General features: G+C 37.3%; 1 protein-coding gene across 2 annotated transcripts in view; it reads right to left on the bottom strand.

The window, feature by feature from the left end:
• UBL3 (ubiquitin like 3) overlaps positions 1-27,730 on the bottom strand; it is a 60,017-nt gene that overhangs the window by 13,227 nt on the left and 19,060 nt on the right. Inside the window, exon 1 of one of the 2 annotated variants that reach the window (XM_060191672.1) lies at positions 5,926-5,945. The exons of the other annotated variant lie outside the window; for it this stretch is intronic. Within the exon in view, the coding sequence (XP_060047655.1) occupies positions 5,926-5,928 (3 nt within the window). The 5' untranslated portion in view covers positions 5,929-5,945. Of the gene's footprint in view, positions 1-5,925; positions 5,946-27,730 lie in introns of those variants that run through there. 2 annotated transcript variants of the gene reach the window in all.

Here is a 27,730-nt window from a genome sequence, read left to right as displayed (position 1 = left end):
GGGTAGAGCCAGAATCAAGTGGATGAGAAAGAAAAAAAAATTAACTCCAGAGCAGGTTGACCTGTGGACCACTGACTCTGTATTTTGCAGACAGCTGAGAGCTGAGGTCAACAGTCTTAGAAAATATGGGTCACCTTAACTGAAGACAGGAATATGAAAGAAAAACTTGGCTCCCTGTCTCAAATATAAGTGAACTAAAATGTTCAAAGTTCTTTCCAGGTGGTCAAACAACTGTGATGACTCTATTATCACCACTATATATAAGGGGAACCTCCTCCAATGACTTGCAACTTTTCAGAGAAATCAGATCTCTCTAGAAATGATATGTAATAATACTAATATTCTTTTTTACCATGAGGAATAACTTAGTTTCAGCTATTCAGAATATTAATTTGATATTTGTATATACTGTGAAATGCTGACAATAAATTTAGGTCATATCTGTCACCACATATAGTTACCTTTTTCCCTGTGATAAGAAATTTTAAGAGCCATTCTCAGCAACTTTCTAATATGTAGCTCAGTATTACTGACTGCAGTCACTGTGCAACACATTGTCTTCTCATGATTTAACTGATAGCAGCAGTTTGTACCTTTTGACCCTTTTGTACACTGCTTCACTCCACAGCCTCTGAAAACCACCTCTTTGTTCTCTAGGAGCTCAATTTTTAATTCTACATGTAGATGAGATTGTATGGTATTTGCCTTTCCTGAGCTTATTTTACTTAACATAAAAGTTCATTCAATGACAACCCTTCAGCTTCATTACTCGGGTGAGACCTTTCCTTTCATAGTATACTCTAATTTCATCTCAGGTGGTTCACTTTCTAACAAAGTCCCAAAACCTAGATATACACCAGTTTCTGTGAGAGAGAGCATATGTTCACACGTATCCATAAACTACTGCAAAATATATACCCGAAAGCAGAAGTACACTAGAGTTTGCAGTGAGTACCTCCCTAACACTTCCTCTCCATTATTCCAAGCTTTGGGTCCATGATTGCTCAACAATTTGTTTGGCTTCGTACGTTAACTCTCTTTTCAGTCACCAGGTTGCAGATGTCATCAGGATGCCGGCCAGGCTTCCCTGGATTGAAGACCCCACCAATGTGTCCTGGAGCTCAGCTTCCCCAGAGACACACCTTACTAGGGAAAGAGAGAGGCAGACTGGGAGTATGGACCGACCAGTCAACGCCCATGTTCAGCGGGGAAGCAATTACAGAAGCCAGACCTTCTACCTTCTGCAACCCACAATGACCCTGGGTCCATGCTCCCAGAGGGATAGAGAATGGGAAAGCTATCGGGGGAGGGGGTGGGATATGGAGATTGGGTGGTGGGAATTGTGTGGAGTTGTACCCCTCCGACCCTATGGTTTTGTTAATTAATCCTTTCTTAAATTAAAAAAAAGAAGGAAAAAAAAAACAAGCACAAGCAAAAAAAAGTTCATTCAAATCATCACAAATGAATAAGATATCTTCTTTTTTTTATTTTAGTTTGTTTTACTTGTGATTGAATATTGATTTATAAAATTACAAGATAAAGGTACAACTCGATACCATTCCCACCACCAGAGTTGTGAATCCCCATTCCCTCCATTTGAAGCTACAGTAGTTCTTTTAATATAGGTTAAATATTTTTCTACAATAATCTGTATTTGTAAATATTGGACTGTTTCTCTCTCTATATATACACACACACACACACACACACACACACACACACACACACACACACACACACACACATATATAATAGTTGTAACACAATCAATGAAAGTACAGAGTTCTTGGGACCAAAGAAGTTAGCTCTTGATTTTCTTTCTTTCTTTTTTTTTTTCCCTAATTTCTTTAGAAGATATCCTCTTCTATGGCTGACTAAAATTCCGATGTATGTATGTATGCATCACATAACATTTTCTTCATCTATCTATTCATTCCTCAATAGACATTTAGGCAGTTTTGATACTTCGGCAATTGTAAGGAAGGCTACAGTGAATCATAAAGGTAGGATTCTTGAAATCATACTTCCTATAAGTGAGTAAGTTGTCCAAAAAACTACTCCAACTATCACTATTAAGCTAAACTAAAATTTCAAAGTTTCTACCAAGTCAAAGCTTCCAGTCAAATATTAGATCAGTACTGGTAAATATTGTTTTTAAGTATAGGAGTGATGGTAGGTATTTTGCTTTAAATGTATTTTTATGTATTTATTTTTGCCACCAGGACTATTACTGTGGTTCCATGCCTGCAAGACTACACTGCTTTAGGTTACCCCCTCCTCTGTTTTTTTTTCTGTTGTTGTTGTTTGCTTGTTTTTTTCCCTCCAGGGTTATCTCTGGGGCTCAGTGACTGCATCTTTTTTTTTCACTGTTGTTGCTACTACTGTTGTTGTTGGATAGGACAGAGAGAAATTGAGAGGGTCTAGCTATCTACAAAACCGAGACCCCCACCCCTAACTCTTCATTTGTACTACTCCAACCTTTAGGTTCATGATTAGTTAACAACTTGTTTGGCTTTATATGTTAACTCTCTTCAGCTACCAGGTTTCAGATGGTAGCATAATGCCAACCAGACTTTCCTGGACAGATACCCACCAATGCGTCCTGGAGCTCCAATTCCTCAGAACCCTGCCCCACTAGGGAAAGAGAGAGGTAGGCTGGGAGTATGGATCGACCTGTCAATGCCCATGTTCAGCAGGGAAGCAATTGCAGAAGTCAGACCTTCCACCTTCTGCATCCCATAGTGACCTTGGGTCCACACTCCCAGAGGGTTAAAGAATAGGAAAGCTATCAAGGGAAGTGATGGGATACGGAGTTCTGGTGGTGGGAATTGTGTGGAGTTGTACCCCTCTTATCCTGTGGTTTTGTCAGTGTTTCCTTTAAAAAAGAAAGAAAGAAAGAAAGAAAGAAAGAAAGAAAGAAAGAAAGAAAGAAAGAAAGAAGGGAGGGAGGGAGGGAGGGAGGGAGGGAGGGAGGGAGGGAGGAGGGAAGAAAGGAAGGAAGGAAGGAAATTGAGAGGGGAGGGGAAGACAGAGAAGGGGAGAGAAAGACAACTGCAGACCTGCTTGTGAAGCGACCCCCCTGTAGGTAGGGAGCTAGAGGCTCGAACCAGGATCCTTGTGCTTTGTAACTGTGTGTGCTACTGCCCAGTCTCCCCCCCCACCACCACCATTTTTAAAAGAAATAATCTGAGCTGGGGAGTGGCACACCCAGTTAAGTGCACCTATTATCATGCACAAGGACCAGGGTTTGAGCCCCTGCTCCTCACCTACTGGGCTGAGGCTTCACTGAGGTGTCTATCTCTCTCTCTCTCTCTCTCTCTCTTAACCCTCGCCCCTCAATTTCTCTCTGTCCTATCCATTAAAAAGGAAAGAAAGGGAACAACAACAAAAACAAAAATTGGCCACCAGGAGCCATGGACTGATGCATAGTGCCAGCTCTGAGCCCCAGCGATGACCCTGATGGCAAATAAGTAAATAAATGAGAAAAGAAATAATTTCAAACCTGTCTTCTCAATAATAAAAATTATTTAGTTCTGTTGTTCAATTTTTATGAGAATGCGGGGGGGGAGACAAGATAATCAATGATAAGCTTAAAATATCCACTGTAAAAGTATGTAAGAGTTGTTAACAGCAGCCACTAAATGATCAGAATTAAGCCGCACAGGCTTACATAAGAGTCACTGGAGCTCATTCTTCTACGAAGGGTAGTTTTTGTATACAGAAAACAATTTAGACTTTTAATGAAAACTTTGGTTTTTAAAAGTTAATTTATGAGAACTACAAGTTCTACAAGTTAAGCCTAGCTGGTAATGCAATTATATATTTAAAACTGGATATAGTCTGACCAACAAGCATTATAAAAAGATGCTCAGCATTTGCTAAGCAGTTATCAGAGAAATAAAAAACCACAATGAGATACCATCTCAAACCTATTTGGATGGCAAATATCAGACAGACAGACAGACAGACAGACAAGCACAGATGTTGGCTAAGATGTAGTCAAACTGGTAGAAATGTAAAATGGTGCAGTCACTGTGGAGAAGTCTGGCAGGTCCTCAAGAACATTACAGAGTTTTGTCTGATTCAGAGAAACTAATCCTTGGGGTGCTGATTCTCATCTCTCACCATAGTACTGTTCTACAATACTGAATGAGCATGGAATTAGAGAAAATGGAACCACTATTTTACAATATATATCTACAAAACTGAATGAGCATGGAATTAGAGAAAATGGAACCACTATTTTAAGGAGAAATATAAAGTTAGCATGCGTCTCTAAGCACTACACTTTCAGTCAACATGAAACCTTGTTTTATGCTTAAAGATATCTCAAGTATCTACTGGACTCTCAATTTTTTAAATATAGTTTCTTAAAATATTGATTTATATACTTTAAAGGGCTGAATTTTCTAGTATATGAATAAAATGCCAGTTATTAAAAATAAAATTATACCAAACGTGAATGTGGTTCAATTTCTAGACTATAGTACCAGTTCATAGGAAATAGAATAGAAAAAAATGATATTGTAAAAAAAAAAAAAAAGCAAAACTTACATGCAAATGGTATCACATTCTATAGAACATATGTGTCCAGTCCTCCCAACAAGGCACAAGATGGGGGAGGAGGCAGAAGAAGAAGGGGGAAACTAATAAGTGGTATTTAAGAGATAATCTAAACCCTTTTTTAGATGCTTATTTCAACAAAACAATTATTAAGTATGCTTTGGGAGATTTGAAAGTAGGCTGGAAATTGTTATTAAGAAATTACTGTGGGGAGTCAGGCGATAGTGCAGCAGGTTAAACGCAGGTGGTGCAAAGTGCAAGGATTGCATAAGGATCCTAGTTTGAGCCCCGGCTCCCCACCTGCAGAGGAGTTGTTTCACAAGTGGTGAAACAGGTCTGCAGGTGTCTATCTTTCTCTCCTACTTTCTGTCTTCCCCATCTCTCTCTATTTCTTTCTGTCCTATCCAACAATGATGACATCATCAACAACAACAACAATAATAACTACGGCAATAAAACAACAAGGGCAACAAAAGGGAAAATAAATTAAAAAAGGGAAGTCTTGAAAAAAATATATATATATATACATACAGAAATATATGCTTTACCAAAATCATTTTTATTACTTCTATTAAACATTTGTCTAATAAAACAACTGTATCATCACTAATAATTTTGAGTGACATTCCTGTGAAATTTGACGGTTACTATGGATTCCTCTTGATCAGAGCAGCTGAGGGGAGAATTAGTTCTCACTGCAGTTACAACTATCATAACAAGCATGTTTTAACAGTGACTGCAAAACTTAAAAGGAGACAGGCTCCCCAGCAGTCTGCCTCAAACCTGTGTCTTACTGACCTCCCAACAAGACAAAAACTTATAGAAATTACCCACACAGCTCTGGATATACACCTAAATCATTCATCTCTGCAGTCAACAATCTGAATGAAAACATAGAACAACCTTTCTAGATAACTGAAGACCATTAAACTATTTGTCTCATATTTACATATAAAGAATAATTAACTTCAGAAGTAAAATAAAATGCTATCCTTGATTTGTCCTTTCCTAACCTTGGTCAGTTCTTCCCTGTTATATGAGGCCGAATATTTGAGATCTGTCATACATTTGGGCCTATAAACCCTTTGAATATTAAACATGCAAATTTATCTCCTCAACTAGATTGTAAACTCCTGGTGGGCCTCAGGAGTCAGTGTCTTCTATTCTTTGCAAGTGGATTCTCCCTTCAGCTCCCTCTTACCATTAGCAAGTTTTTCCCAGAATGTGTCTTTGTGAACCATTGCTAAATATCCTTAATGATGGCATGGTGTAAGTACTGACCCAGCTGATCATCCTCCCTAATGTGCGTCAATAAAATCATCAGGGGGCCATTAGAGAGAAGGAGAAAAAAGCCATGCTCACCATGACTACTGATGTAGTCTTTAACAAGCTGTAGCTACCAGAGTAGTCATCTGAAAAGAAGCAGTTTCAGTTCATATGTTTATCAACAACCCTTATTCCAAAGACTCTTTGCATATCTGTAATCTTGCAAAATTCATCTTAAACTGTTATTATGATAATTTATATTGAATAAGAAAACCTGAAATATGTGTGATTAGGAAATATGTGGAAAATGAAAGCTTTTGCGTGGCCTTACTATACTGTACCACAGTATTATACAAAGTATACATCCTATTTATCAAATGAGGAAGTTTATCAAAACCTCAATAACCAGGATGAGAGAGGAGAGAGGGGCAAGTTTCCGCCTAGAGTGATGACACAGGAAATTTTGATGATGGGTGTTGTGAGTTGTGTACATACACAGAAACAGGCATGAAACTATACTCCTAAAATCTTACAATATTGTGAACCAGTGCTAAAATATTAAAATCAGTAAAAACCAATCAATCAATATATTATTAAAAAGGTCTAGAAACTAAGTGTAAGTACTCATCAAACATTTATCAGTCTAGTAATTTTTGTCATGCTTATATTATTACTGTCAGTGGTAAAACAATAATAATGGTTTATGTTGTGTTTGAAACTGTGCTAACTAAAGATAGGTATTATTATCTTTATATTTCAGATGAGGAAACTAAGTATTGGCAATGCTTTACTTCGCAGCTAATGTGTCAGTGGAGCAGTTTCTAGACTTTACCATAAGTTTCTACTCCTCCCCCCCATTATGGGGTTGTATTTCCCAATACTATACTATATTATCTCAAGTATGATTATTAATAATACTAATATGTAGTATACTTTTAAATGACAGTATCACAAAGAAAGATCATGATAATATCACAAAGAAAGATCAATGATAGCAAAAGGAAACTGATTAGAATTTGAATTTAGATGTTTTGAATCTTAAAGCTTATGGTATCGTCATTCCTTTCTACAGAGACCCAAATACAGTTAAAGAGGTAAGGGTTGCCACAGACATCATCTAAAGAATGCCAACATTTACAGAATTCACTTCCATGAAATCAGAGACACTTCCTGCTTCTCCGTTAAAGAGAAAGAAGAGTCAGTAGGCTTGGATTTTTTGCATCTTGGCTTTTAAACTAATTGGCTGGATAACATTGGAACAATCACTTTACTGTTGATGGTCTGATCTGTAGCCCCTAAGTCTCTACAGCATGTGCGCAGTTTGTTATGCTGCTCTTGGCCTCTGATGTTACTACTGCACACATTGATTCTTCTTGCCTTTATCCCTTCTCTTCTACCTCAAACCAAATTACAGGTTTTAACCACAACTCTACATGTAGGTTTGTCATGTTACGTCTATGAATTTTATTAAGATTGTTTTTCTCAAATAGTGTTTTTACCTAGAAATTATTTGTATTGTTTTTCAATGAAATATTAATTAGTCTAATAATCATAAACATAGTATCAAGCATAGAGTCTTAATAATCCCATTAATTCTTGAGGGCCCCATGTCATCAAACAATAATCAGCTTTGCTTTTAGATCTGAAAAAAAAAAACAACCCAAAAAACAAAAAGTAAACCTTAGTAATTTTGAAAAAGAGCTCATTTAATACTTACTTTTTAAAAAAAATTTCTTTATTGGGGAATTACTGTTTTACATTTGACACTAAATACAATAGTTTGTATATGCATAACACTTCTGAGTTTTCCACATAAAAATACAACCCCCACTAGGTACTCTGTCATCTTTCTTGGACCTGTATTCTCCCCGCTCACCCATCCCACAGTCTTTTACTTTGGTGCAATATGCCAATTCCAGTTCAGGTTCTACTTGTGTTTTTTCTCTTCTGATCTTGTTTATCAACTTCTGCCTGAGAGTGAGATCATCCCATATTTATCCTTCTGTTTCTGACTTACTTCACTTAACATGAATTTTTCAAGGTCCATTCAAGATTGGATGAAAACAGAGAAGTCACCATTTTTAATAGCTGAGTAGTATTCTATTGTGTATATATACTACCACTTGCTCAGCCACTCATCTGTTGTTGGACACCTGGGTTGCTTCCAGGTTTTGGCTATTACTTGGCTATTATTAATTGTGCTGCCAAGAACATATATGTCCACAGATCTTTTTAGATGGGTGTGTTGGGTTCCTTAGGATATATCCCCAGGAGAGGAATTACAGCATCATAGGGTAGGACCATTTCTAGCCTTCTAAGAGTTTCAGACTGTTCTTCACAAAGGTTGGACAATTCACATTCCCACAAGCAGTGTAGGAGGGTTTCTTTGACCCCACAACCTCTCCAGCATTTGCTACTGTTTCCTTTTCTGATATACGACATTCTCACAGGAGTGATGAAGTATCTCATTGTTGTCTTTAGTTGCATTTCTCTGACAATCAAAGACTTGGAGCATTTTTTTTTCATGTGTTTCTTAGCCTTTTGGATATCTTCTGTGGTGAATATACTGCCCATGTCTTCTCACCATGTTTAGATGGAGTTATTTGTTTTCTTGTTGCTGAGTTTGGCAATCTCTTTATATATTCTAATTAGTAGCCTCTTGCCTGATGTATAGCATGTAAAGATCTCCCATTCTGTGAGGGGTCTCTTGGTTTGGGTAGTGGTTTTGCTGTGCAGAAGCTTTTTAATTTGATGTAGTCCCATAGGTTTATACTTGCCTTAGTCTTCTTTGTAATTGGATTCGTTTCACTGAAGATATCTTTAAAATTTATGTGGAAAAGAGTTCTGCCAGTATTTTCTTTTAAGTATCTGATAGTTTCTGGCCTAACATCCAAGTCCTTGATCCAGTTGGAGTTTACTTTTGTATTAGGTGAAATACAGTGGTTCAGTTTCATTCTTCTGCATGTTTCAACCCATTTTTAACAATACCATTTGTTGAAGAGACTCTGCTTTCCACATTGAATAGTCTGGGCACCTTTGTCAAAGATTAGATGTCCATAGGTGTGGGGGCTCACTTCTGGGCTTTCAGTTCTATTCCACTGGCCAGTGTGTCTATTCATGTTCCAGTACCAAGCAGTTTTGATGACAATGGCCCTATAATATAATTTGAGATCTGGGAGTGTGATGCCTCCAGTTCTGTTCGAATTTCTTCTCAAGATTACTTTGGCAAGTCTAGGTCTTTTCTAGTTCCAGATAAACATTTGTAGCATTTGTTCTATTCTCCTAAAAAATGTGGTTGGGATTTGTATGGGGATAGCATTAAATTTATAGATGGCTCTGGGCAGTATATTCATTTTCATGATGTTAATTCTTCCAACCCATGAACATGGAATATCTTTTCACTTCTTTGTGTCTTTTTCAATTTCCTTGAGTACTGACTCATAATTTTCAGTATACAAGTCTTTCATGTCTTTGGTTAGGTTTATTCCTAGATATTCTATTGTTTTTGTTGCTATAGTAAAAGGAATTGATTTCTGGATTTCAACTTCTTCTGACTTAGTGTTTGCATAGAAGAATGCCACTGACTTTTGAATGTTAATTTTGTAGACTGACACCTTAATGTATTGCCAGATGATTTCCAAAAGCTTCTTGATGGATTCCTTAGGTTTTTCTATATATACTATCATGTCATCTGCAAATAGGGAGAGTTTGACTTCTTCTCTTCCAGTCTGTGTGCCTTTAATTCCTTGCTCCTGCCTGATTGCTATGGCAAGAACTTCCAACACTATGTTGAATAGGAATGGTGATATTGGGCAGACCTGTCTAGTACCTGGTCTGAGGGGAAATGCTTCCAGTTTTTCACCATTGAGTATGATGTTGGCTGTAGGTTTGCTATATATAGACTCCACTATCTTCAGGAATTTTCCATCTATTCCCATTTTTTGTAGTGTTTTGATCATAAAGGGATGTTGGATTTTGTCAAAATCTTTCTGTGCAACTATTGATATGTCCATGTGGTTTTTGGTCTTGCTTTTATTGATATGGTGGATCATGTTGTTTGATTTACATATATTAAACCAACCTTGCATCCCTGGGATAAACCCCACTTGGTCATGATGAACAATCTTTGATATACTGCTGTATCCAGTTGGCTAGAATTTTGTTCAATATTTTAGCATCTATGTTCATCAGAGATATTGGTCTGTAGTTTTCTTTTTTGGTTGTGTCCATGTCTGCTTTTGGTATCAAAGTGATATTGGCTTCATAGAAGCTGGAAGGGAGTATCCTTCAGTATCTTCAATCTTCTGGAAGACTTTTAAAAGTAGAGGTATTAGTTCTTCTTTGAAGATTTTGTAGAATTCATTTGTAAAACCATCTTGTCCAGGACTTTTAATTTTGGGAAGGTTTTTGATAACTGTATCAATTTCATTAGCTGTGATGGCCCTGCTCATGTTATCTAATTCCTCTTTATTTAATTTTTGAAGATGGTAGGTATCTAGGAAATCATCCATTACTTCCAGGCTCTCTAGCTTGGTGGCATAGAGTTGTTCATAGAAGCCTTGCATGATATGTTGAATTTCTGCGGTGTCTGTTGTGATATCTCCTCTTTCATTTACTATCCGACTTATTTGGGTCTTCTCCCTTTTTTGCTTTGTGAGTCTGGCTAAAGGTTTGTCGATTTTGTTTACTCTTTCAAAGAACCAACATTTACTTTTGTTGATCTTTTGTATGGTTTTCTTATTTTCAATGTTATTGATGTCTGCCCTAACTTTAGTGATTTCTGTCCTTCTGGTTGCTTTAGGGTTCCTTTGTTCTTCTTCTTCTAGGTCTTTAAGATGTGCAATCAGGCTGCTTGTTTGTGCTTTTTCTTGTTTCCCAATGTGTGCTTGTATGGCTATGAACTTCCCTCTCAGTACTACCTTAGCTATGTCCCAAATATTTTGATAGCTTGTGTCTTCATTTTCACTGAAGTCTCAAAACATTTTGATTTCTTCCTTTATTTCCTCTTTGACCCAGTAGTTGTTAAGTAGTGTACTGTTGAGCTTCCACATTTTGGGTTTTTTACTAATCTTTTATTGATTGTTAAGTGTTAGTTTAATTCCACTGTGGTCTGAGAAGATGCTTGGGATGATTTTAATGCTCTTGAATTTGCTGATGCTGTCTTTGTGGCCTAACATATGATCTATCCTTGAGAATGAGCCATGTGGACTTGAGTAAAATGTGTATTCCAGTTTCTTGAGATGAATAACTCTGAAAATGTCCAATAATTCTAGTTTGTCTATTTCCTCATTTAGCTCCCTCATGTCGTATGCATGTATTATTTCTTTTGAAGTCATCCATAGCTCTCTGTTGTTGTTTTCAGAGTCTCTTAATCTCTTTTTGAGATCTCTTACTATTTTTTTAGTTGTCTCTAATTCATCCTCCATCTTGCTAATTCTTTCTTCAGCCTCATTTATTCTATTCTCTCTCCCCTCTATTGTTTTCTGGAGTTCATCTATTTTGTTACCCTGTTCTGATACTGTTTTAGCTTGTTCAGCTAGTTGTGTTCTTAGCTCAGCTATTTCACCTTTCAGTTCTAATAACCTTGAGGTAACTAGTGTTTTTTTTTTTCCCCCAGGGCCTCATTTGTTGTTTCTGCATTTCTGATGGCAGTTCTTTCAAACTCTTTACTCACTCCTGCAATTATTTCCTTAACTAGTGTTTGGTTGTTGACCTCATTATTTTATGCCTCACCTTTTGGGGGGCTTTTAGCTGGGTTCTTGTCCTGGTTCATTTCTCCAATATTTCTTCTTGTTGGTTTAACCATTTTATATAGTATGTTATGAGGTCCCTCTCTCAGTACTTTTCAAATTACTGATTGTCTTGCCTGGATTGACTTGTGTCTAAGGTAATTAAAGGGTTCACAGATGTGGAAATTGACAGTTCTTTCAATATTATTTTAATCCCTGAGTTGGAGCTCAGTGGCTTAAAAGCCTCTTTTGTGCTTTTTCTTTCCTGTAGGCTATGGGAACCTGAGGGCTTTTAAACTATAAGTAGGCTTCTTAGCTTAATCACTGTTTCCTGACCAAGAGATAAAGCAGGGTGGGGCAGAGATAATCCAGTGGTTATGCAAAGAGACTTTCTTAGCAGCTCTGCTAGGCCACTGAACAATAGATCTTCTCCTGAGTTTCCTGGTTAGTTCTCTGTCCCCTTGTGTCAGCACAGGGCCCCCCTACCGCTGCTCCAGATTCTGAAGGCAATAGCAATGGAGGCTCTTAGTTGCATTTGGTGAGTCTCCGGGGAGACCTCTCCTCCCTTCAGCAGTCTTTTTGTTGGTGAAAGAGACTGGAGGTCTCTCAACTGGTTTCTCAACTGGTAAACTGCCGGACTGTTACCAGCCACCTAATCTCTCCCTAGGCTCCTCTGTGTCCATGAGCCACACATATTTGCACTCACCAGTGATTTGGTGGGTTCCTGAAGTTGTTCTAGTCCTATCTTGTTGTGGTTCCAGGTGGTCTCCTTTGGTATTCCTAGTTGACCCGGGAGAGGAGAGAAACACAAGCTGCTGCTGCTCAGTAGCCCCACCTCTGGAAGTTCTCCAGTACTTACTTTTTAACAAGTATTTGCAAATGTGACCAAAGAGGCACTAGTTATAGAAAAGCTATAGGCACTACCTATAGTTGAGTGGTGCTGTTCTCTCTCTCCCACTCTCTATTGCTTTTAAAATCAGTTTTTAAAAAGTATTTGCAAGACTAGCATAAAATGAACTAAAGTATTTACTGATCATTCCTATGTAGAAATAGCATGACTGTAATTGTGACCACTTAAAATGAATGTTCTATAAAGATGTATGGGATGATCACACTCACAGGCAGAAGTTGAAAAACAAGATCAGAAGGGAAAACACTACGCAGAACTTGGCTGGAGAAACTCTAGGGTGGGTGGGGCAGAGTTCAGGTCCTGGCACATGATGGCAGAGGACCTAGTGGGGGTCATATTGTTATGTGGAAAATTGGGAAATGTTATGCATTTACAAATTATTTTATTTAGTCGACTGTAAACCATTAAAATCCCTTAACAAAGAAATTTTAAAAAATTAAAAAGGACAGCTCTTTGCTATAGAATCTACACACTGTAGTCACACACCTGATTTCACTGCATATTTACACATCTGCATTATTTTTATTTTCAGATGAGTAACCTAATGTCACATGCCTGATGGTGAGAAAATAAGATTATTTAAATACTTTTTAAAAGTCATTTATTGGGAGGGTAATGGTATACAGTACAGTGGTTGGCACATGGGGACAATTGGTCATCTCCTTGTGAAGAGTCTGCAGAACACTCTCACCCAACTTAGGTCACTGCCCACCACCAGGCACAGGACCCCAAGGCACTCTTCACCCCCCCTTCCTTTTTCCCTCCTTCCCCAGAGTCCTTTACTTTGATGCAATACACCACACCCAGTTCAAGTTTCACTTTGTGTTTTTCCTTTCTGTCCTTGTTTGATTTTTTTTTCTGCCCTTGTTTCTTAAGTTCCACCCATAAGTGAGATCATCTAGTATTTGTCCTTTTGTTTCTGTCAAATATGATACTCTTATTTACTCAATCTATTTTGAATCTCAAGTGAGACCATGAATATATAACTTTATGAAGATGTGAAGTAGCTAGTATTCACACCCTTTTGTTAGAGAGATAATGGGAGGGTTGGGTAGTGGTGCATCACTGTGTTAAGTGCACATAGTAAGTAACAAGCACAAGGACCAGCTCAAGAGTCCTGGTTTCAGCCCCTGGCTCCCCACCTGCAGGGATGTTGCTTCTCAAGTGGTGAAGCAGGTCTGCAGGTGTCTATCTTTCTCTATCTTATTTATTTACCGGGGGTGAAGCTCTGGTTTCTTACCCGTGTGCAGAATCACTACATTAGGTCAGCACTCTGCCTTACTCCCTCTCTATTTCCCCATCCTCTCTCAATTTCTCTCTGTCCTACCCAATCAAAACATGACTGCCAGGAGCAGTAGATTTGTAGTGCAGACACTGAGCCCCAGCAGTAACTCCAGAGGGAGAAAAAAAAAGGGGAGTGAGAGAGAGAGGGAGGTAATGGTGGTTGCATTCAAAGATCTCTATAGTTATGGCTACAGGTAAAACTGCAGATTAGAAGAGTTTTTAAGTTTTCTTTTGCTATTAGAAAAGTTGATTTTAAAAATTATCTGAAGACTACTAACAGTTTTGACACAATATAACAAAATTTTCTCTTTTCCTCAAAATAATTAAGGATACATGCTATTAATCATATATTTAGAAAAATGATTTTGAGCACACAGTATGGACACCCCGTAAGTGTACTTTCCATGTACATGACTGTATATGAAAAACTAAGCAAACGAAAGTAGCGTGGGAAAGTGCCACAAAGGGAACAAGGCTCTAGAGTAAGGAATGCTAATGAGGCCGTCCTTCACTGAGATCAAAAATAGGAGCCAGAAATGCAAAGTGGGTAGCAGAACATTCTAGGCAGTGGGAACAGTACATATGAAGACTACAAGACAGGAAAGTAAAAAACCTTGCACGTATGAGAAGACAGAAGGCTATAAGGGGAGAAACTCCTACCTGAGGGAGAGCAAAGAGCACAAGGGGCCAGATCTCACATAACCTGACGGCTCGCTTATCACCTACTCAAAATGAGCTGTGAGATCATTACAAACTTTAAACAGGAAAAAACTTGATTCAAAAAACACAGACCAAGTGGTCTGTTTTCTAGACAAAGTAGCTAATGAGAGAGCAGATGAGAAGCTACACTGAACTTTGAAGAAGGCTAACAATTTAAAAAGCATGCCAAGTTGGCAAAGGAAACAGAGTAGCTAAATGAGACCAGAAAAGGAAAAAGGGGGGGGGGGGGGGCACAGAAACCAAGAAAAACATTTAAAAGTCTGAATGCTCTATTATTTTAACTGTTACTGCAAGGTAAAATAAGATGACGGTTTGGATTTGCAACCTAGAACTCAACAATAACAGAATAGTTCCAATGGTACACAGTATATTTTTCAGTTTTTGTAAAATATTTAATGGCTACTCAGTATTATAGGAGAGTATATACAGGGTTTTTTCTATAACACTGAGTTTTTTACATGTCAGTTAGGAACTGGAACTCAATTAAAGAACATGACGTACCTTATTTGAGCCCACATAATTTATAAAGTAAACCAGGATTAGGAACTAGTATTAGGTACTCTGTATAGGAAAAACTAGGTACACACAAAACTCCTGTGGACAGAGGTTTGAAAGACTGCTACCAGTAGAAGTTGTGTTCTTTCCTTTATTTGCAATAACTAACAATAAAAATCCAAAAGAGATGCTTAAACTTCCAGCATCTATATATTGCTTTGCCAAGTTAAGGTCAATGGAACATAAAATCAAACTCCCTGGGGGGGATGAAGTGCTCCCCAGGAACAGCTATCTGCACTTCCACCTTCTCATCACCTGAAACATATTTTTTCTACAGTAATCTTTTGATCGGGCTGAGGAGAGGAGAGCCTAGGCAATAAAGACATTCTTTGGCCACTGTAATAGCTCTGGACAGAAAGCTTACAGATTTCTTGCTGCAGGAGGCATGTCACCCCCTTATTTCTTGCAGTTATTGGTAGTTACACGCCATACTAACCAATACATACAGTCTTGTTTTACTTCTCCTAAGTAAGTGTATTTTAAAGAAAGCAGTGTTAATTACAAGCAGACATTAGAACTAAAGCAGATACCACTGTAAACAGGAGTGACCTAGAACACAGTTCTGGACAATGAGATATAAGGCAGACTAGGGCTTCTGAAACAAAGTGATCTTTTACAGGAGAACTGTGGAGGTAGCTGTACTGTCCTTACCATGACTTCCCCTTCTTCCAAACACACTGCTCTTCTTTCTTTTGAATTGGTTCTAATAATCCACAAACTCACAAACAGAAGATGAAAAACCCATGTTCAGTAATGGAGGGGGGGACTGGCTACCTGATGATGTGACTAAGAGGCTAAACACATGACCCAGAAATGCCTTTCTGTAGATTTCTAGTTATCTGAGATAATGAAATGTCTTCACTGATGAAGTCACTGCTGTTTCAGCTTTTAAATGTTTTTCCTTCTCCAGTTAAAAACATCCCTACTTTCTCTCTTCATACCTGCATTAAAAAAAGAAAACAAAAATTCTTCCTTTCTCTGGCTTTGCACCCTGTCTCAAAATTTCTTAATATAGGTTGAAATTGTAATAATGTTCTTGGAACACTCTTTTAGCTAAACTGACATAATTTTTTAAAGGCCTAGATTAATTCCTATGTCCTTCAAGATCCTTCAAGAACCTTTCCCAAGAAGCCAGAGGGAATACAACCTGAAGTCCATAACCTCTGTATTCATTTGCTGAAAAATCACAACATTCCCCACCAACTTAATTTTATTCTCTATATAAACCTGTCATTCCAATCAATACAGTAGTTAGCCTATTCAAAATTTAGTTCAGCCTGAGAATACAGAATACCTGCTCTCTGGCTAACTGTTTAGCCAGAGTCTAGTTTTAAGATCCACTACTCATGGTTACATTGTTTTAGATAAATATAACTAATTTTCTCCTTTGAATTGGTTACTATTTCTTCTTCTTCTTCTTCTTCTTCTTCTTCTTCTTCTTCTTCTTCTTCTTCTTCTTCTCCTTCTCCTTCTCCTTCTCCTTCTCCTTCTCCTTCTCCTTCTCCTTCTTCTCCTTCTCTTTTTTCCCCTCCATTTTATTGAATAGGACAGAAAAATTGAGAGGGGAGAGGAAGAAGAGGGGAGAGAAAGACAGACACCTGCCACCTTCTTCACCATTTGTGAAGCATCCCCACTACAGGTGCGGAGTGGGGGCTTGAACCAGAGTCCTTGCAAGGGCCATTGCACATAGTACAATGTGTAATTAACTGGGTGCGCCATAGCCTGGCCCCTATAATTTTTTATGAGAGATGGAAGTGATCACCTATAATACTGAGGAGTATTATTACTACATTTTATAACCAAAGCGAATACTCAGCTCTGGCTTATGGTGGTGCTGATTATCTGACCTGTGACCTCAGAGCCTCAAGCATGAGAGTATTTGGCATATCCACTACACTGTCTTCCTGGTCCCTGAGTCAGTAACTCTTAACCAAGAACATAATTCAGAGTATATCCAAGAAACTTCCAAAATACAAATGTTGAAGAACCACTAGGAAACTACTAAGTCACCTATGTTAAAGGCTGCAAGTAACTTTTATACATACGTCTGGGTATAAGCTTTCTATTTAGGGTATTCTAGGGTGAAACTGTTCAATATGGCTCCTACTAGCCACATGTGGCTATTGAGCAACTATAGTTAATTTAATTTAAAATCTGCTATGTGATATCCAATTACTTTAAAAGTTTAAATACGTTTGGAACCTGAGTGTGTGAACTTTTCAACAATGAAATCCATGAAATCTAAATATAATATTTATGGGCTGGGCAGTCGTGCACCTGACTGAGCACAGATATTACAATGTGCAAGGACCTGGGTTCAATCCCCTGGTCTCCACCTATAAGAGGGAAACTTCACGAGTGATGAAACAGTGAGGGAGGTATCTCTTTCCCTCTCTATCTCCGCCTTCCCTCTCAATCCAAAATAAATATTTTAAAAAATAAAATTAATACAGTACCTCAGGTGAAAATGTGATAGCTGAAGTGAAATGTGCTGTAAATTGATTCAAAAGACCTTATATGAGTGAATGTAAAATATCATGAATAATTTTATTTAAAGTACATGTTGAGATGATGTTAGATGTATTGATTTCACCCCTTTTACTTTTGAGTATAGCTTCTAGGAAACATTTTATTACACATATGTTCACTGTTATATTTATTATACTGTACTATTTCCTACAGAATCATTTTCACATCTAGTTACAACTGTAACTAGAGGTTATGCCATTCAAAACTTTCTATTACGTTTACTTGGAGAAATCTAGTTACTATTTTGTGTCCTCAGTAATATAAGGAATTCCTCTTAGATGTCAGTGTGGGAGAAAATATCCTTTCTCTAAAGACATGGAATAGTTTTATTTTATAAACAAAGCCATATTCAGTTCTTCAAATTGCTATTCTTATTTTCTAATTCATTCTCCATAACTTATTCTTGTCACTGAAAGTAAAAATAAAAGTCTTAAAACAACATACAACAAAAGCTCTCATCTAGAGAAAGAATCAGAGTCACTTTTCAAATAAAATAAGATCCTTTCTATTCTGAGTGATTAAAGTCTAATCTAAAAAGAAACAGCTATTTTTAGTTTAACCCAGAAACTTTAAAAAAAATAGCATGTTATGCTTTTTTTTGGGTTTTAGACTTTGTAAGAAATATCTCATTTACATTCTACCCAAACAGAAAAGTTAATTTAAGAAGAAATTAATGATATTAATGTGAAAATCTGCCAAAACCTTCTATTCTTCACATGGATGGGCCATTTAACCAAGAGATGTATACTAACTCTATGATAAAAATAATAAGCTAACTTCTGCCATGCATCAAAGATATTAATAGTACTTTGCCACATTAGAATTTTTCAAACAATTTGGGAGGGCCAGGAGTCTAGGAGTGTGTATTAACCATTACAAAAATAAAAATGTCCTTATTTTATGTTCAGTGTGCTGAATGACATTAAGTCTCCAAGTACATGCTATCCTAACACAACTATACTAAGTGAAAGCTCAGGTGAGATGGAATATTACACAAATTCTCAACTGTACTTTCCAAATTGCATGGAGACATCCTTATATTATTACATGAGTTCCAGACCTGGGCAAATAAATGACTCACTTTTATAGGCTGATTATAGATTTCGACTCAAACAGAAAGCACACATTGGGAGGTTCTTGGAGGGGGCCAGGTCGTGGCTCACCTAGTTGAGCACACAGGACTACCATGTGCTAGGACCTAGGTTCAAGTCCCTGGTCTAAGCGTCATCAGTGGTGGAGTAGTGCTGTGGATGACACTCTGTCTCTTATTCTCTATCAAAAAACAAACAAAATGTCCACTGGGAATGGCAGAGTCATATAGGCACTGAACCCCAGCAGTAACCATTGAGGGGGAAAAATGAGGGGGGAAATACTGTAGAGAAGAATTCCAATACTATAATGAAGAAAATGGAACCTGTATAATCAAATCTTAGCTTGATTTTTTCAAGTTGGAAATACTTGGATTATCTAGAGTCTATATATTTCTTTCTTTCTTTTTTTTGCATCCAGGGTTATCACTCACCATGAATCCACTGCTCTTAGAAGCTATTTTTTCCCCTTTTGTTGCCCTTGTTTTATCATTGTGGTTATTGTTGTTGTTGTTATTGATGTCATTGTTCTTGGATACGACAGAGAGAAATAGAGAAAAGAGAAGACAGAGGGGGGAGAAAAAGATAGACATCTGCAGACCTGCTTCACCACCTGTGAAGTGACCACCCTGCAGGTGGGGAGCTGGGGGCTTGAACTGGGATCCATGCCATGTGTGCTTAACCCACTTCACTACCGCTCACCCCCCAGAGTCTATTTATTTCTAAATGCAGAAAGTTAGCATCCTTCACTATCAAATAATCAATCTTTGTCTGCATGAAGGCATCACAAATGTAATTTTTCATACAATGATGCCTTTAAGATCTAACAGCAGGTGATCAGAACATTTTTCCTTTATATTATCAGGATATTATACTAGGAATTCAACCACTTTTTAGTAAAAATGTTGGCATTTTGTTAAATGTAAATATGCTGTAATTTTATTAGTATTTAGTAATAGTCCTAATGCTACTGTCATAATTTAACTTTGTATAGAATACTTCTTTTCCTTAAAGTAATGTGATATTGAAAAAATTAATAAGGCTATAGAGTATACTCATATAATTCCTTTCTAATGGGCTTTTATCCTAGAAGTTGTCATTAGTGGCTTCTTAGAAAATGTTCTCTCTTGCTGTGAGCTATTTCTAAACTATAAGTAAAATAAGAGCAAGAATGTCATCAATATTGAACTCTAGAAATTATCTAGAATTAAAGTGTTGTTAATATTTCGGAGGCTCTTGCCGGCCGGGCTAGCTTCACGGTGGGTAACAGAGACGCGGAGACAACGGCTGGGCAGGGAAGCTGTATTTCTTTATTCAGGAACAACGATTCACAAACTAAGACAAACTAATCACCAAACAGAACTCGGCTGTCTCTTTGCGGCGGCGCAAGCACTCTTTCTTTTACTCCCGAACTCAGGAACCCTCTCCCTTACTCTGGAACTCAGGAACTCTCCAACTCTCGTACTGGGGAACCCTCTGAAACTCTTCCACTGTGGAACTCTCTCTTACTCTGTAACTCTGAAACTCTCGAACTCAGGAACTCAGGAACCCTCCAACTCTGGCACTCTGGAACTCTCGTACTGGGGAACCCTCTGCAACTCTGGCACTCTCGAACTCAGGAACCCTCTCTCGGGGTTCCTTGAGGCGGGGCCAAGCAGGCCGCAAAATTAACTGGACTGATCCAATTCTCTTGGTGGGGGAGGGTTAGAACAAACCAATGTAAAGCATACGACATTAAAGTTTATAAATTTGGTTACAAAAATTAGTATGATGCTTTACTGTTTGGAGACCTGTTATTTCCATGGTCTTGGTTAAACTCTAGGGAACAGAGAATACTATATAGATAACCATTAGGCAAGGTGGGAACAATTTATCATATGTTATCATTATCTTGAGTCAAGATATAGAGTACAAGTCAACTTGACTACATTAAAAATCCCCATAGCAAAAAGCTATGGCAATACTACTATGGTAAAACTCTTTTTTATCTCTGGACATTTTGTGTTGAGGTTGTTCAACTACAGGCTCCAATACAGTATGCTGAACTACTTTAGTGTTTAAAATTATGTGTAACAGGTAAATTTAATTTCCTTTCTACTAGAAGTTATTCATCCTAGAATAAATGAATAAAGTATTTCCTAGTTTATATTTTGGACACCAGCATTGATAAAGACTACTGGCTACTACAGATGAGTATGGTGGTGTGTTTAAAATGAAAATATAAATCACATTAGCTAAATTTCAGTTTCTCTAATTTGACAGATCATAGAGGCAGCAGAGACCTTGAATTCTTAATATGATGTAAGCCGTCTAGACTTGCTCTTCTTTTAACCATTACTTTCTCTCTGAATCACAAGTAGTCTCCTTGCCTAGGAGGCAGCTGCAGAGTATGATGGTAATGCTAGCTGGACTAATGGGGTTGAGAGAAAATGATGAGGGATATAAACACAATAACTGCAATGTATTTGAAAGGGCAGGGTTTTCTAGAAGTTTTTGGTTTTCAAATGCCAATCTCTAACAGCAGGTCCACCTGTAAAAGCAGAAGATAATCACAGACACACACACACACACACACACACACACACACACACACCCCTCTAGTCAGCACAACATCATCAGGTTTTATAAAAGGGATAGTCAAATATAAACTCACATGTCCACCTGTGATGTTTGTATGCTCATATAAACCTGCATGTGCGGCCAATCCCTACTCCAGTCTAGAACAGGGTTAGTGTTTTGAAAGATGGGAAAGGGCACGTAGTTGGGTAAGTGACAGCTAGACATAAATGTTTTCTAAGTAAAGGATTCTAAATTAACTAACCCTGAATATTACATCGAAAACAGCAATACTTTTCCTGCTGTTCACATATCCCTACAAGCTTTCTAGATCATGATCAAAATGTCTAAAATTAGAACGACTAAAGAAAAAAAAAGATACATTCACACACATCCTCTTCAGTTAGGAAGAGAAAGTTAATAGTATCTATAAAGCTTTCAAACCACAAAAATTTAGAGACACTTAACATCAATTATTTAAATCCAAAGAAAAGAGAACTATTTAAGTCACTTGACCAGAAGCAAAAATACTATTTATTTTCTTCCTTTTCTTCCCAATAAAAGAGGAAGACAACAACCTAATGACTTCCCAAGTTAAAGCTAATAAAGCATGTGAGGAATATTTCTCTTTTTAGGACTATTTCTAAATTTTGAAACATTTCAGCTTTAAAAAAAAAATAGCTTGCTGGGAGTTGGGAGGTAGCGCAGCGGGTTAAGCTCAGGTGTCACAAAGCACAAGGACCGGAATAAGGATCCTGGTTCGAGCCCCTGGCTCCCCACCTGCAGGTGTCTGTCTTTCCCTCCTCCTCTCTGTCTTCCCCTCCTCTCTCCATTTCTCTCTGTCCTATCCAACAACAACATCAATAACAACAACAATAAAACAACAAGGGCAACAAAAAGGGAATAAATAAATGTTTTTAAAAAATATATGAAAAAAAAAAACCAAAATGAAAAAATAGTTTGCTATTGAATAGGTTATCTAATCTTCATTATTTCAATGTGTGATGTTTGAGGGAGAAGAGGCAGTTCCCAACACTCACAAACAATCCTTGGCACCAGCAGAATGTGCAGAATTCAGTTCAATTCTGACATTACCTCCTAAGAGATAGCATTAGACCCCACAGGTAAAGCACTCAATCTCGTAAAACCACCCTCTACTCTACTCTCTAGTCTGAACCTAGACTGTCCTTGTGATTTCTACCCAGTGGCTATATAAATCAGAGGCTCCCTGGACCACCTCCCCAGGTTCAATTGATTTCCTACAACAGTTAGGAAGACTCAGAAACCCATTTACTCACTAGGTCTCCATTTATTGCAAATGGAATATTCAGATACACCAGATGGAAGAGGAACATAATGGAAAGTTACGGGGCTGGGACCTGGAGAGCACCTGTGCTGTCTCCAAACACACTATCCCCAAATCTCAAAGAGTTCATCAACCCAGAAATTCTTCAACCCTTATCTTTTTGGGCTTTATGGAGCCTTCACTCAATAGTTAAGATTGATGAGCCACAGGTCATAGGTAACTAAATTCAATCTCTCCTATCCTTACTGGTTGGTGGGGGGGGGGGGGGGGTTGGGAGAGCAGTTCCAACCCTCTAATCACATAGTTAATTCTCTGTGCTTCCAAAAGTCATGTTCATGTAACAAAAAGCAAATTTAGCACTCAACACTTGGAGAATTCCAAGGGTTTTGAGAGACATGAATTAGTAAGTCTGAACAAAAACAAATAGCTACAAAAATTATTTCGGTCATCTGAATGACCAAATATATACTTTTTCATAATAATATATCACAATATCATGGTCACCTTATTTTTAAAAATCTCCACATATAAGCATGGAAGTTATAAGTCTGCTTGTGATGGATATTAGTGGTCAAAATATAAGTCTGTATATTATGACAAGTTGAGACATTTTACTTTTAGAGTAAAATAGGAAAAATGAGAACTCTAAGAATACTGTCTCAGGATTAAAGAACTTTCCCATGTTATTTCCACTTCTTAATATTCACAAGACTAAAACTTTTTTAAAGCTAAACATGTTCTGAAATGTTAGGTTTTTTTAGTGCCTTCAGTTCAAACTGAAAAAGCTAGTATAAAAAATTGGTTTTAGTGAAAATGTAACTGTAGTCCAGGTTTGTAAGTTTGTTGGAAAAAGTAATCTACCCTGTGTACTGACCACCCTTTGAGATCTTTCTGGGTATGCCAAGAACAAATCCTGACTTCTTTTGACCCAATTTCTTAAGGCTGGATTTCCAGCAAGTGGCTCTGGCACAGGAGACAGTCTTTCCCTGGATCCAAGAGCAAGCTTTTTTCCACTTACTCTAAAAGAGATGAGAGCCTTAGCTCAATGTTCTTGCAGTGCAGCCCTATGAATAGACTGAAGCATAGCAAAATCAAGTTCATGTTCATGGAACATAGGGAACTGGAGAACAAATATGAAAACTCTGGCTACTCCTTGCTTTATTGCTAATATATGTATATATAACATCACAGTACTTTCAGGTGTATAAGATAATGATTCAGTGGCCTGATAATCAAGTTTTTGGGGAGCTTACAAGCATGAGGTCCCAATCTCATTCCATGGCATCTTATGTGCCAAAATGATGCTCTGGTTTTCTCTCTCTCCTCTATCAATAAACCTTTCAATATAATGATTCAATATTTGTATCAACTGTGAAATTAACACAATAAATGTAGTTAATATATATCACCACACTTAGTGTGCATATGTGTAAAAAGAACTTTAAAATTTATTCTAAAACAGTATATGTGTGCTGCACTATACACACACAACTAGTCAGGATGCTACACATTATATTTCTAGGACTTACTTATAACAGGAAGTTTATACCTTTTGATCTCTTTCATTCATTCTGCCCCCCCCCACATTCATCCTCACTAAGTTTGTTCTATTTATAAATTTATTTATTTCTTTATTGCCTCCAGGGTTATTGCTGGGGCTTGGTGCCTGCACTACGAATCCACTGCTCCTGGGGGCTATTTTTTCCCTTTTGTTGCCCTTGTTGTTATTGCTGTCACTGTTGTTGGATAGGACAGAGAGATATGGAGAAAGGAGGGGAAGACAGAGAGAGGGAGAGAAAGATAGACACCTGCAGACCTGCTTCACCGCCTGTGAAGCGACCCCCCTGCAAGTGGGGAGCTGGGAGTTCAAACCAGGATCCTTATTCTGGTCCTTGCGCTTTGTACCTTGTGTGCTTCACCCACTGCATTACCTCCCGGCTCCTAAAAACTGTTATTATGTACTTTATGTCTATATGTCTTATAGCACAAGGTAGTTATTGTCAATCTTTTTTTTTCTTTCTTTCTAATATTGAGACAATGCTGATTTATAAGACTGTTTATGTTTTAGAGTAAAGTTTTACAGTTCTTCAAAATGTAATGTTACCGTAGCACACACACCACCAAAGTGCCAACATCCCTGCACCAGCTCTATTAGAACCCCTCTGCTTTCAACTCATTCCCTCCATCCTATGGTAATTTCAGTTCTACAGATACTCTGTTTTTGTTTAGCTTATTTTTTTCCCTTGCTTTGCTTCTTTGTATAATTATTGCTAGTCGTGAAGGTTAGAGTAATGTGAATGTTTTTAAAATGCATTATAATATATTTCCATACACACAAGATGTGACATTTGGGGTTTGTTTCAAAATAATCAGGAGTCTGCTATGTAGTATAGGTCCTAGATAAAACAGTGATCATGAGTTGGTAAATGCTGAAATAGGAATATAGTGTATTCACAGGCTTCATTATACTGCATTATATATTCTATATATGAAAATGTTCATAAAATTTGAAGCAAGTGTTTAGAATAAAATCCCACATAACTTTTAATGTTACAATCTGAAAGAGTTGAGTCAAACTAGAAAGCTGCTCATTTATAACTCTGGGACAGAAAATGAGAAATATGTAGGAAATGTAATTTGGAAGAGAATGGTCCAGAAGTTTGTTTTGTTATAGCATAGCATGTATCCATATTACAAGTTCAATATAACGAAACAGGATTATATAGTTCAAAACAAATACAGCCAGATATAAATATAAAATTCAGCCAATTCCTTAAACTAACGGTACTTGGACATAGTACTTTCACACATCATCTACTCATAAAAATAGATCATTTCATTTAATAAAGCAGTTACATTTTCTGTAATTAAGCATGGATAATTACTGTTTACTTATAAAAATATTAGGGCATGAAAATTATATATGTTTTTATGAGCACTTTAAAAAAGTGCTTCTTCTTTAAACTAGAAAGGATATATGTATATACATATATAATATATGTGTTTTAATTTCTTTATTGGGGATTAATGGTTTATAATCAACAGTAGGTAATTTGTGCATGTGTTAACATTTCTCAGTTTTCCACATAATATAACCCCCACTAGGTCCTCCTCTGTCATCATGTTCCAGGAACTGAGCCCTCCCCCCACCCACCCCAGTCTTTTACTTTGGTGCAGTACACCAACTCCAGTCCAAGTTCTGCTTAGTGTTTTCCCTTCTGATCTTGTTTCTCAACTTCTATGAGTGAGATCATCCCATATTCATTCTTCTCTTTCTGACTTGTCTCATTAACATGATTCCTTCAAGCTCCATTCAAGATGAGACGAAGAAGGTGAATTCACCATTTTTAATAGCTGAGTAGTATTCCATTGTGTGTGTGTGTGTGTATATACATATACATACATACATACATACAATGGAATATATATAGTGGATATATATATGTATGGATATATATGTGAAATATATGTGATATATATATATATGTATATAGATCATAACTTTTCTCAGGCAATATAGTAAGTTGTGAGTGACAAAATTAACGTACAAACATATACATATATAAAGGAAAAAGTAGAAGAAAATCACATTAGCAGCTTGGGAGAAACAATATATAAAGAATCCAAGACTTCCCTCAAAAGAACAGTTGAACATTATTCATTAATGTCAACATTAGATTAAAAAGGCCTGAGACTGTCATCATAGAGGAAAACCCAGGGACAGTAACCCATCCCCCACCCCCATCCTATACCTACAGGTCTTGTTTTTTTGTTTAATAGTCAAACCTTTTTTTCAAAAATATGTTATTTATTTACCCTGGATAGAGACAGAGTTGGAGAGGGAAAAGGGGAATGGAGAGGGAGAGGCGCCTGCAAACCTGTCTCACTGCTTATGAAGCGCCCTGCAGCAGATGAGGACTAGGGGCTCGAACCCAAGTGTGTCCTTAACCCCTGCACCACTGACCCCCCAGGGGGACTTTTTAAAGACAACAAAAAAGATGAAATGTTAGTCATTTCAGAAATGCAAGCATTTACAAAATAAGTCTACAAGAATGATTTATGTTGATTGGGTGTCTTTTTTAAAAAAATTATTTATTTACTTCCTTTTGTTGCCCTTGTTGTTTTATTGATTGGGTGTCTTTTATATTACTTTTAATATATAGTATTTTTGTTTGTTTCTTTTGTTACCAGAGCACTGTTTAGCTTTGGTTTTTGATGGTGCAGGGGATTGAACCTGAAACTATGGAGCCTCAGGCATGAGAGTCCATTTGCATAATCATTATGCTATCTACCCTTCACCCTTAATATATAGTATTTTTATTTCTTTTCTGGAAGAAGTTTTTCTAATGAATAATCTAGTGAGAGTATACTCCCAGAGGGGGAGAAATGTTAGGAGATGACCAGAGGGCTCTGAATTCCAGCTCCATGAGGACCCAGAGAGAGTAGAGAAAAAGAGGAAAGACATTTGGAAGTAGTAATAAGTGTGGGTGTGACTTGGAAGGGAAGAGAGGGCTGGGCCATAGGGGAATAAAAAAAGGGCAGATATATATAAATATAGACAGTTAGAGAAATAGTAGTCAACCCATATCTGTGGCCTTGGGAGAATTACTGCAGTTTCCAATAGAGGGAATGGGGACACAGAACTCTAGTGATGGGAATGAACAGTGTACAGTTATGCCCATTATCTTATAATTTTGTTAATCAATTTTAAGTCACTAATAAAATTTAAAAAAATAACCTATTGGCAGTAGTATAATAGTGACTTTAAAAAAAAAAAGGATATATCAGAGATTAGCAGAATCTTACTGAGAAGTTCTCAGTTCTTTTTTTTCTTTTTTCCAACTTGTTTTTCTTTTCTTTTTTATTCTTTTTCTTTTCCTTTTTTGCCTCCCAAGTGATCATTGGAGCTCAGTGCCTGCACCATGAACCCACTACCCCTGGAGGCCGTTTTCCCCTTTTGTTTTTTGTTTTGCTTTACCACCCAGTCTCTCTCTTCTCTCCTTTTTTTTAAGTAACAGAATAAATTCTAGACTCGGGCTACTCCCGGATTTTTTAAGTAACAGAATAAATTCTAGACTCGGGCTACTCCAGATTTTTTGCAATCATGGATTTAATTTTACATCTGTAGTTCCTATATTCGAAATGTAATTAAACACTTAAAAACACTATACTTGTTTGTTGTTTTGAGTTATCTTCCACTCTACTTTTGTTATGTCAATATAAT

The sequence above is a fragment of the Erinaceus europaeus genome, chromosome 5 (assembly GCF_950295315.1).
Source record: "Erinaceus europaeus chromosome 5, mEriEur2.1, whole genome shotgun sequence".
Lineage (NCBI taxonomy): Eukaryota > Metazoa > Chordata > Mammalia > Eulipotyphla > Erinaceidae > Erinaceus > Erinaceus europaeus.
Note: the sequence above shows the minus strand (reverse complement) of the source record. Positions and strands in the feature narration are given on the sequence as shown.